Source organism: Musca vetustissima, unplaced genomic scaffold (genome assembly GCF_032173495.1).
Source record: "Musca vetustissima isolate MV318-11 ecotype Yass unplaced genomic scaffold, APGP_CSIRO_Mvet_v1 utg7762, whole genome shotgun sequence".
Lineage (NCBI taxonomy): Eukaryota > Metazoa > Arthropoda > Insecta > Diptera > Muscidae > Musca > Musca vetustissima.
Window position 1 is genome coordinate 764,860 of NW_026887718.1, and position 13,198 is coordinate 778,057.

The 13,198-nt window shown below is 33.6% G+C and overlaps 1 protein-coding gene across 1 annotated transcript in view; it reads left to right on the plus strand.

Annotated features, from left to right (window-relative positions):
- Positions 1-12,320: 12,320 nt before the first annotated feature.
- LOC133335420 (uncharacterized) overlaps positions 12,321-13,198 on the plus strand; it is a 38,567-nt gene continuing 37,689 nt past the window's right edge. The window contains exon 1 of the mRNA XM_061543691.1: positions 12,321-12,497. Coding sequence (XP_061399675.1) covers positions 12,321-12,497 — 177 coding nt within the window. The remainder of the gene's footprint in view (positions 12,498-13,198) is intronic.

The window sequence follows — 13,198 nt, forward strand, 5'->3', positions numbered from 1 at the left end:
ATTAAGAAATAACCACGATGAGACCTATCAACAGACAATTTTCCGATAACATCCACAGATTTGCATTAAATACATAATTAAAACAAACAACTGAAAATGTATTAAATTCTGCTGGTCCGAACTTGTTATACCCTCTACATCAGGTGAACATTCAAAATATCTCAAATCAGTAGGGTATACTGTCAAAACCAAGTACCGAATAACAGACCCAAAAATTACAGGTTAGAAAATTCTGCTAGAATATCAACATACCGGTATGGTGAAGTGATCTTTATATGGTCAAAATATGAACATATATTAAAAACTTTGTGCAAAAAAGTTGTTTAAAATGTGTATTTCCATTAAACATGTGGCAACTCCCATTTTCTTTGCAACTCATAATAGAGAACAATAAAGCGTCACAAGAGAAAATATTTTCTTCTTTCCGTCATTTTGAGAGAAAAGCCATAATATCGACACTAACGATGACGCTGAAAACATGCACACACACACACAGAAACGAACGGTTTTTCATTTATCAAAATGATTTTCCCTTTTGCTGTTGTTGGTGTTGTTGTTCATAATAATTTCAATGTGCTTAATAAACGCAACACAAACGACATGGCATGGCAGTTCTCAGCAGCAACAACAACAGCGATATAGTGCCGACGCCGCATTGTCAGCGTGTCGAAAAGAGGAAACGTGTATTTATTTATCTATAAATACCGATGCCGACACAGGGTGCCTATTCAGTGGTCAACTCTAGCACAAAATGTTAATATAATCCACAGTGGACTGGAGGATATATCGAGGAATATTTATCAATGGCAAAATTTTATTTATTGATCTCCTATAACATTACCTAACGATTGAAAATATGTGAAACATTTTTAACCCTCCACCATCATTTAAATTGTACATACAATTCACAACACCTCGGGTATCCACCGGAGATCACATGTAAATTCTTTAACAGAATAAAATTCTATGTGGATTTAACGATGTCCTTCGTGTAGTGAAATCACCACAGATAAATGTACGTTGCTACTATTCCTAGAATTTTATCGGTACGCTTTTTGGCGTATACCCCCAATAAAATAGCGCCCCAAATTTACGGTTTTTTGAGGATTTCACATACGCTTTTCAATTGAATTAGCCATAATCTGATATATTAGGTTATCCTTGGATGGCAAATGTTCCCATAATCAATATAGGTTTAACGATATTTTAAAGTCCCTGTAGCTATAATCCAGAGAATTTTGAAATGGACCATATATAGGCCCAATAATACTGTGCCTATAATAATTTTCAGTACTTTAAAAGTCTTAGCCGCACTTTCAGCCAAAAAGGTTGTAATTGGCATTATTGAATGTCCTAGGCAAACTTCCCAACCTGTAATTTTCCTGATATTATCTTAATACATCCATTCGCAGATGATAACCTGCAATTAGAACGACCGATTTTACGTATTTTGAATGTCCACCTCAGGTTGGGGGTATAGAAAATTCATCCCGCTCGAATTTTGAATATTTTAAAACTTACGTGGTATATGAATATGAAATCTACCGGGCCTCGAGATCCTAGAAATCCGCAATGGCTACAATGATTGAAAATTTTACATCTGATATGTTCCTTTTACCATGAAGGTAAAAGATGTTCGACTCAATCCCTAGGTTAATGCCGTTCTATTTCAAATACCGATTCAAATCAAATTGATCCTTCAGCTCCACTGTACCATACGATTTTCACGTTGACACCCTGTTTTTCATTTTCTTCATTATGAGTATATCCGAGAGTTTGTGTGAGTGTGTTTGCATGAAGACATTCACACGCTTCTTGCCCATTATATTAACCCAAAAACACCAACAACAACAACAAAAATTATCAAAAAGAAAACTTTTTTTTTTGTTTTGCCAAAATATGTTTTTATTTTGTTAGCATTTTTTTCCTTCGTCATTTAGTTGATTGTTAACATTCGACATGTTCTCGCAAGAGCTAGCCTCTGGTTCGATGTCTTCCGACCGATATTGACTGCCTGTAGTTTCATTGTTTCGAGTTCCGTGTGTTGCGTTTGCGTTTCGGTAATAAAATATTTCAATTTTCATTTGTTCGAATATAAAGGCATTTTACTGAGAACGGTAGTCCATTTTATGATTTGTGTTTGGTCTAATTAGTCCAAATTAGTTGTGTTGTTGTTCTTGTTCTGGTTCCGGCAATATTAGCCAGAACAGGTGAGTGAGTGCTAAACAAAGTCAAACGTCAAATAAAACAATGGTTGTCGTCCACACGTACATATGGCAGCAATTAAAGAGCAAATGAAGTGTAAATATTTATAAAAAAGAAAATACCAAGTGAAGAAAATTGCTTCTCGCGCTATCTTCTACATACATATATAAGTATGTATATACAATTTTTTATCTGTTATGAAGTGATGTTTTGTCATAATATTTGATAATCGTCATCATTATCAAGTTCATGGTTTACAAAAAAATAATACAAAAATCTAAACATATTAACAATGACTACTAGACGAGCACAAAAGCTCTCAAAACTATTTATAGTTTAGGAAATATTTTAATTTTGTGACAATTTAAAACCAAAAAATATTTTGGTATTTTTATCACACAAACGAATTTTTTAACATACCTCAACATCACAAAATTAACCCATTTGAAGGAAAAAAACAATGTCATTGAAACGAGGGAAACATTTGGTACATCGTTTTCAGTTGTATGTGGTTGTGTGTGTGTGTTGTATCTGTGTTAACCTGATTAAGATACAGTAAAATATCGATAATTTGTAAATTTGAAAATTATTTTTCGCGCCTTCATCTGGTCCAATAAACCCAATTTTTACTAAAAGTATTCTGAAGAAAGTACTAAATGATGTGCCGTAAATAATGGATGAGGGTTGATATTTTTGAATTATATATATTTTGGAAATCCACACTATAAGAATTTAAAGAGCAACACTGCTTCTCAAACTTTAAACTAAAACTATAAATCCATTCTGTTCAATATTTCAATACGTTATTCTGGGCCTACATAGCTATTGTTTGAACTAGGATACATGTAATCGGTCATGATGACATTTTCCTTATTTTCCAGCTTGGTTTATGGTCAAAAGTAGACAATTTTTTCAAAAATAATTTTCCTAGGTCCGCCATTTTACTAATATTCGAAAGAAAGTCAATAAACCTAGTTCATACCAGACACAGATGTGTATTCTTTCTAATTGCGTTGGAATTTTGAGATTCAGATGTTCCGGCAATTATACCTGTCGTCGATAAGAAGGAACTTTCTTTAACTGCAAAAACAACGACAATAACATTTTGTCAATTTATTGTTTTCTTTATCATTTGTCAGTTGGTCGAAAAGAGTCTGTTTGCCATAAAATACTAATTTACAGCCTTTTACTGCGAAAATCTGCTGAAGACCGTCGAAGTGTTTCAAATGGGTTTTTTTGGGGATTATTTGTCCAAGCCTACCACAAGGAGAGTACCTTCATCGTTTTCCTCTGTTGAAGAATTCCCACTTCTTTGTCAGCAGTGTTTTGTTATGCATCGTCGAAAATGCGTTCTGCCCTGTACTCGATGCGGCAACCCCTGACAAAGACCGTTATTGAGGAATGTGTGTTTTCCTCACCAGCTTGAGTTTGATAGTCTCGCTTATCGATACATTACTTGCAACTAGTTTTCTCAGGGTGTTGGTGCTCCTTGATGACTACAAATAGATGGGGTTCCACTTGCGATAGGTGCTCCATGTTCATATTAGTGGCTGTGTCGATAACTGCATAGCACAGGTCGTCTCTATTTCGCTTCCTGGTTATCATTGCGTAAGATGGTGGCTCCTCACCAAGTGTTGCTACTCTCTTCCTCTTTCGAAATGTATGGAAAGAAACCGATGCAATGCATCCTTGATATAAGAGCGAGTTTCGGCTCTCTCTGTCAATTGATTTCCGTGACATTTTCTTTTGACTTCGGGTTGGCTCTACATTTCCTTTATATCAGCTGACGGCAAACACTTTTTTCCTTTTTTACAGGTTTGGTCGCTTCTGAGGAAGTTTATCTGGTTCATTCCGGCCAATTTTTGCATTTGCATAACTTCTTCTTTCTTGCCTCTTTTCTCCTCCTGTATTCCGGTTGTGTTTTAGTCTTATCCTCATGTTCAGATTCGGACTTTGAGTCCCAGCTTGAGAACGTTGGATCCCTCGGCTTTGTTTCTTCAGAACGTTTATTTTAGGATGATTGGGTGGTGTTTTCAATGTCATAACCACACACTCATGATTCGTCCCTTTAGTGGAATCATCAGACCTTTTACTTGTAATTACGATATTGATGCGATTCGGTCGTTGATGAAACTGTTAATCATATTTATGAATAAATTTACGGGTTTTATTTTCCTAATGTTATATATATATATATATACAGTTCCGGTCACGTAATTATCACACATCTGTAGGGAAACATGTTTTGATTGACCCTCTAATCGCTAGGAATATTTTTAAATTGTTTTTTTTTATTGAAAACTTTAATGTGTACTGTACTAGATCGATCTAAACGAACGAATTCGAGTGACTTACGAGAAAACTCCTTGGTTTTTAAAAATATGTCATTTATTTTTGTTTTGTATCAAGAAACATTTTTTTACATAAATAAAAAGGAATTTTACAAAAACAGGCTGTAAGTGTAAGAACAGAAAATGATCACGGGAAACTTGTGATATATAACGGTATTTATGTAACAAGTCAATTTTGAGGGGGACACGTAAATAGCACATCTTGGAATTTTTAAATTAAGGGAACCCACCCCCCCCCCCCCCCCCCCCCCCCCCCCCCCCCCCCCCTTCCCAATTTTTTATTTTTAAGATTTTAAATGGTCTGACAAATGAATACCAATGCTTGTTAAGGTTTGTAACTTCGAACATATATATTTGAAGATTTAAAAAGGAAGAAAAATAATTTACAAAAAATGTTTGTTGTTGTTTTTTGTGATATATATTTTTGATGGCGGGCATGATAACTCCTCACTGGAACATATATAACAAGTATGAACTAGGATTATTGACTTCGCTCTAAAATTAGCAAAATGGCGGACCTTTGAAAAAAAATTTTTGGAAAATCGCTTATTTTTGACCACAAATTAGGTTAAAAAATAAGGAAGATCTTCACCGATTGGCTTTATCCTAGTTCATACGAGAGCTATACAGTCCCAGAGAAACGTGTCAAAATTTGGGACCGATTGGATTTTTAGTTTTTGAGTTATCGTGCCCGCCATTCGCATCGAGAAAAATGCGTTTAAATTTTGAGAATCACTCTTGCCGTCCCTTAAGGCTGATACAATAAATCGGCTATATCTTCAAGAGTTCTTGAGATTTTCACTTGAAATTTTGTGGGGACATTCTAGAATTAGAGTAGATTCGAATCATTTTGATGAATCATTTTCAGAAGAAAAAAATAAAGATGGGAATGGACCTGAAATTGCTAGAATAATTAGACATCGATAAATATTTATAAAAATAAACAAAAATTCGAAATAAAAACTCAAATATTAGCAATTCACTTGAAGGACACCTTTGACATCGAAAGGCTTCGGGGAAGCAAATTAGAATATTTTTGCATAATGCAAGGAAGTAGCAATTTGTTATGACATTTGATATATCAAATCAGTTGTTTGAGTAGAACAACAACATATTTTATCGAAAAAAATATCAGTCGAAACTAGATAATAATGGATGTATGTGTATGTTGATCAGTATAAGTCTATATCACACAGCTAAGATATATAACAAATTTATAGAAATAGGGTTTCTAGATCTATGATCATTAATATATTCCGAAATTGAGAATACGATCTTCAAATACATCATTAAAACATTTGCAAAATACATCTGTAATATGTCCAGTATTTTTTTTTTTTTTTTTTTTGTATTTAATATTATACTCATGCATTTGCCGTCAATTATATTTTTTTATTTATTATTATTACTTTTTTTGCAATTTGTTATTATTATTTTGATTTCTTTCATTTATGAATCAAATAGCATTTCATGCATATAAATTGAAATAAATTATAATAAACTGAACGCCAATGTTATACAAATATTTTCATCTCCAACAAATGTACACGTTATTGTTGCTGTCGTTGCTCCAACAACTTTGTCTCTGGACACTGCACAACAAACATCGTTAAGCTCTATTTTCAAGTCAAACAACGAAACAGTCATTGCATCATTGCCGCTGTTTCAAGTGTCCAAAACAATTCAAGTTAATTGAAACCGTATAGGAATTGTGGGGGCGGTTATTTGGAATAACCACAAAACAAAAAAACTGAAACACAGACCGACTGACGATCCAAAAATGCCAAAAGCGAACTATAAACAAACCACGAAAAAACACTTGCAACGGAAAGTAATTTTATTTATTTCCAAAAATTCGATTTGCCAGTTGCCGTTGTTGTTGTTATTGTTGCTGCTCTTTTGATTTTGTTTGCATTGACAGAAAAAGGAAGACCTTGCAAAAGTTCAATGATGTTTGTTTGCATGTACACACACACACACATACGAGTGTATTTCTTTATTTACCTCTCAAATATTCGATAGCTTCCTAAACTGAAATGATGAGCAGTGTAAATAAGTCAAGTCAGTGCAAATAAGTCAAATGTATGCTGAATTGTAATGCTCAACTCAAACAGTAATGATTGTATCTCTTTTATGTTGACGATTTAAGCACCAAAGTCATACGTTTCGATGAAGCGAACTTGTTGTGGTGTGTTTTTAGATAAATATGAATATATTATTTTTTTGGAATTTTGCAATTCAAAGTTTTTAACACTTCTTGGTGTAAATATTAAAAATTATCTCGAAATTAACTTGATCCACTTCGAGGAAAGAGTTTTAAATAATTTCAATTCGTTTGGACATAAAATGACGTAGGTGTTATGAAAATGCTTGGGAAATTATTTTAAAATGTGGATTAAACCAATGATATAAACATCAATATCGCTACTATTTATAATAAATCGGTTATCATTGTTCATGATATCTGCATTCAACTTCGTATATATACACAATTTGCTGCGCTCATTTGCTGCAAGACAGGTATAACTAAAGCCAATGTTATAAAAATAACTAATAAAAACAATTTTGCAGAAAATGCGTTTAAAGTTTTTAATTTACACAGACATTACATAGAACAGAGGAAATTCAATCAGAGTGTGTAAGAGATATTCATATGAGGTCTATTATAACGAACAATCGTATATCATAACTTGAAAATCACGTGAACGGATTTCTACGATATTCATTCATTCGATATTCGGCTAAGATATTTAGTATACCGCATATGCCGCCATGATTGTCATTGTCATTCCAATCCTTGATTGGCAGAACCTGGAATACTGAATTCCAGTAATTTCAGTTGGAAAATTTTATACTTCCCATATAAGGACAATATAATATTTTCCAATACTATATCAAAACATGGATCTATACTGATCATTTTCTACCAAGATATTTTGTACACACGCATAAACTACTATGCCAAAAACCACTTTTTCAAAAATTCTTCCAGAACCAACGAATATACCTATATTGGGTCAATGTCATAACATAGTCCTAGTCCTCATAAGACTATCAAAAATACTTAAAATGGGGCGGGACCTTACATATGAAGTATATACCATAACATAGACGTCTACTGACAATATTCTATGAAAAATTAGTTTAAGCTCCAAGCATGCGGAATGTCAAGCCATGGCATATTCGGTAGTAAAATGCCCTTTGGACCATGCAAATGCCTAGAATGAGGCCAGACCCTTATTAAGAAAACATGAAGCCAAGGTATATTAAGAAGGTAACCTTATCAAGCCAGTTGATGGTAACATTATATGTCATAACAATTGGTCTGTTCCAGTAAACATTTCAAAATTGCTCTCAGAGTACAAAATAATTTGAAAAGTTAGGGAACGCAAATCTAGTAAATATGCCAAAAATAGATGGCAATACTTCAAAATCAACATAACAGCCAATCAGAAGTAGGCAATCCTGTTTACCTTTTTTACTCTACCAAATTTCTCGAGTAAAAAGTTTTCAAAGAGAACGCCATTTTGTTTTGTGCTCTTTTAAATTTGAGTCAATGTTTTACCAGTTTTCTGGGTTGAGGAACGGTTTTCGAGTAAAAAGTTGCAAAACATGTAAACTGAGTAGATTCTTTTAGGTTCTGGAACGGAACTAATTTAATGTTGTTGTTTTTTTTTCAAAACCTATTCCAAATGAAATTTAGAATAGGTTTTGCCATCGAAGATTTGGTTCGGTGGTACCTTTTTTCTTCTTTATATAATATTGCTTTTCAAATTTCATGTGAGGGCATACTACGGAAAAAATAGTCCAAATCTTGTTATATCTCCATACATCCGATGCCAGCAACATTATCACATTTAAAGCGCACTTTTGATGTATCTTTCTCCAAAAGCAATTATTAAACAAACAATTTCAATTTTAAAAACTTTCAAAAAGTAAACAAATATTTTTAATTTTTCAAAATACTTAATTCTGATTGGTTGAATTTAATTTGCTTCGAGTTTTGTACGTCATGGCGAAATTATTATTATTCGCCTTGTTAACAATTTTGACATATCATGTTCCCAATTCGCCGATGCGGCTACCTTATATATCTACATTGCATGAAGCAATACTGACAATTTACTGGGATTATGAAAATGAGGCGTATGTATTCCACAGCATTACAAAATATCAAATATATAGATCTATCGCCTCTAGTACCTCTCCCACAGAAAAGGCAATTTTGAAAAATCATAAATCTCATAAAACGGGAAATTAGTCCCCAATTTAACTTAATATTCTCATTAAACATATGATTAGTAATAATATTCGGTCCCGATACACAGGCTCCATCAATCTACTTTTAGGCATAAATCCCACATAACCTTCCGTACCTTCCGGAATTTGTACATTTTCCCAAAGTTTGTTTGAAATATTCAGACCTGATAATTTGGAAATCTCCATCGAAAAAATATCACTTTAACGGTCGGAAGTTCCAAACTTTCTTGCGAACAGAATCCCTACGGTACATTTTGAAAAATGTTAAACATTTCCTTAAGAATACATCGCATCTTAAGAATACATCGCGTTACTCCGAATTTCCTAAAGTAAATCAATATATTTCCACATCTTTTCATACGCTCCCCCGTTAGTTTGCAACATTGATTTGTTTACAATCTGGTTTACCAAATAAAATCTAGTTTTTCTATTATAATTACAACTATTGCAAGCATAAGCATGTTAGATTGAATTTGTTTGGATGCATGTCGATTGTCGGTCGGTCGATCGGTTGGTTTATCGCTGGTTTACTTTGCTCAAATAACATACATACATTCGCATTCGCATCGGAGGCATCAATCGGGGAGTTGGGAGTTACAGTAACCCGAACAGCGTAATGAACGTTAGCTAGCTAGCTGGCTAAGCTTGTAAAGTAATCTAATGTCTTAAGCAAACTATTTGTTACGACGAGCTATGTGGCAGCCAGCTTGCTCTACTCCAGTATGTCATGATTGTTACCTCTGTGCTGCTGCTGCCATATTTTTTTTCTATACGGATTATTGTTGGTGATGGTGGTTGTAGTGGTGGTGCTGCTGCGGGTTGTATATTTCTTTGGTTTCGCTGCTATTGTTGTTGATTATTAGCGTCACGACATTTTAACATTGCAACATAAATTAGAGTTGCTTCATGTTGGAGTTGTTGTCGTTGTTGTCATCATCATCATCACTACCATTATTACTGTTGTTGTTGTGGTTGCTCGATTCTGTGCTGTGCTGTCATAAGATTTAGTTGTCGTTAGAGAGTTCGAGTTAGTGGCTGCTGGCTGGGCCATTGTTTGTCATACCTTCTGATCGGTTGGCAGCGGTAATATGTTTCGAAGTTCGAGTGTTATTCTGACCCAGAAATCACGTTCAACTGGCATGATATTGATTACAATTTATGACATTTTTGTTCTGTACCTCTCCATTATTTTTCGTTGTCGCTGTTGTTCATGTTTTCTATTGCTTCTTCTTCTTGTTCAGCTTAAATTGCATGGCGTTCGTTGTCATCGCCATCGACTATTTAAGAGTTCTTTTGTTTCTATGTAGAGGCAGCAACAGCTAGCAAATAGAAGAATAAATTAAATCGATAAAATAGAATGTCAGTAGAATCGTCGACTCAACTTGCAATCGGTGGTAAATCCACTTTTTTCTTTGGTTTTACTGGTGCGCAGAACTCAATCTTGGTCGGATAAATTTACTCGAAATTTGGGTTGATGTTGCAATCTATGAAAAATGATATCTGTATTATTCTAAAGAATGATTAGTCGTACTTCGTTCATATCAGTCAGTCATGGCACAACAAAACTAGAATATGTATTACAAATCAACCGACCAGAGTTATTTGGATTGTGGAATTGGATTAGAAAATCACAGGGAAATTCCTTGGAATAGATACAATGCATTTTTGTAAGGTGTTGGTAAAAATGGCAGTGTGGGAGTAAAGAATTCATTTTAATGATTCAATTTAGTGGTATTCTCTAAACAGTCCATGTATTATGGGATATGGGTTCTTTATTTTTCTGTTTGACATGAAATTTGGCGACGAAATTGGTCACCATCAGAGACTTAAGATATTGTCGGGACTTAAGATATTGTCGTTATAAACGATATATAGTTTAGAATGGAGTCCCTATTTTCAAACTGGGAATGGGTAACACCCTTATGCCCCCGAAATTACCATTTGGAGTCCAAAATGCCGGGTTACACTTTTTATTCAAAAATGCAAATATTTTTATTTTCACTATAAATAAAAAAATAAATAACAGACTACACCTTTTTCATATGTTATTCAAAACATATCAAATGTAATTCCCAACATACAATTTGCAATTCGAGAATTCCATTTACAATTCATAAGATATCAGTTGTAATTCGGGAATTACATTTGTAATTAATAGAATACATTTCAAAATTCATATAATTCCATTTGAAATTCATAAACTTCCATTTGATATTAATAAAATTCGATTTGAAATTTAAATAATTCCATTTGAAATTCGTAACATTTGATTTGAAATACATAACATTTCATTTGTTTTTCATAACATTTAATTTTAAATTTGAAAAATATTATTGGTAACACACAAGGAATATGTATAAATTTGAAATGAATTGTTACGAATTACAACTGAACAATTTTGAATTACAAGTAAAATTTTATAAATTTCAAGTTGAATTCTTTGAATTTCAAATGGAAATATTCCAATTACAAATGCAATTTTTTAAATTTCAAATGGAATTTTTGGAATTTCATATGAAAAGTTAAAAATTACAAATGAAATGTTGTGAATTACTAATTACATACTCGAATTACATTTGAAATGTTATGAATTACAAATTGAGTTCTCGAATTACAAATATAATTCCCGAATTGAAATTGAAATGTTTTGAATAACATTTGAAAAAGGTGTAGACTCCGACACTTTTCAATATTGTTTTTATTGTAATAGCCAGTTAAGGATTCGTCACCAGTTATCAAAAATTGAAAAATGTTGTATATATTTCAAATTCTGTATTTTTATTTTACTAACAGTTATTAATTTTTTAAAGTCAAGATATCGTTGCCAAGTCCCGATAGAGTTCGAGCTGCCAATTTTTAAAGTTTTTCTCATGTTGATGGATATAGAAAGTTCGATTTTACTTTTTTGGACTTTGATGTCACTAAAAGGAAATACGGAATGTCCTTATAATAATAATTTATAATTTTAGGAGCAATTTTATTCTGTAGACTCAATACCAATGGATTTTTAATGGGAAAAGGCCCCTGACATTTCCCCCAACAGAGGACCAAGGGCTTTTGAGTACTCCATTCCATTTTGGATAACATATCAAGCCATGGCATCATTAGTGAAACATCGTATGCATAGCATCCCATCTCTCATTTAAATCCTATCAAAAAGCCAAACTCGATTTTTTTCAATTCAATCCTTCACAATTTAATTTAATTCAATTATTTTGTTTTTGGATTTTCATTTATTATTAACAAATTGTTTTTTCTTGTTTTTATTTCCACAGGATAATGTCCATCAATGATTTGCCACCATTGCCAAAAAGTTTAAGCGGCATTAATAAAATGCTTGCCTCTGATTCCGGTCTCATTAGTGATGTGGATACCGAAATGGCCAGGAATGCCAAAAACAGTGAAAGCCAAAAAGAAAATAATAACAATAATAGCAACAACAACAACAATAATAATATTAGCATTAAGGATACTGGTGACAAGTTGAACAATTCAACATTAATAATGGCGGCGACTGCATCAACAACAACATCGCCAGCAGCAGGTTCCGCTTCCGCAAACGAAACAACAACGACAACACCTCTAAAAGAAATAAATGGCAATGAGACCATTTCGGAAATACCGCCCGCGATACCGGGCAGTAAATTGGATAATCAAATAGCAACGTTGCGTAAAGAAATGGTAAGTTCTCTCTTTTGTTGTCTGTATGTTTGCTATTGGGTTTTGTGCTGCCAATGGCATTTACATTGTTGATATTGTTGGATTGTATTTTTCTTAATTTTTGATACCAACATCATTTTCACAGGGCCAACAATTAAATGGTGGTGTTTTTGTTTGCTCCGCTTGAACTTTTCAACCAGACCCAGTGCAAAAAGGTCTGTTTTGAGACGTTTGTTTATGATTTTGACATTTATGTGCGGTTGTTTGGTGTTAGAGGTGTCTTTCTTCCCTGCATCTCCTCCGGCAGCTTTTGTTTGCTAAACCCCCCCAGTTAGCCAGCCGATCTATTGGCCACTAAGCGTGGCAATTTATCTTTACTCTGAGTTTCCTTCCTCTTGACGCTCTGTTTGCCATCCAAATGGCATTTTCGCAACAAAGAGAGCAGGGGGTTTTTGTTGTTTTAAAACAAAAGTAAAAGTCATTTGAACTCCCAACCAGCCAGCCAAGCAACCACCGACAAACCAACCGATGAACAAACGAGCATTAAGACAAATGATGTTGTTGTGTTTGACGTTTCGCCTGCTTTGTTTAGGGGGGCTACAACGTTGATTGCACAATAGTCTCCTAAATTGCTGTCATTTTATAATGAAGCAGAAGAAGACGAAGATGATAATTTGCCATTCTCTGTTTTGGTTTAGTTCTTTTTCTTAGATTTTAAAGTT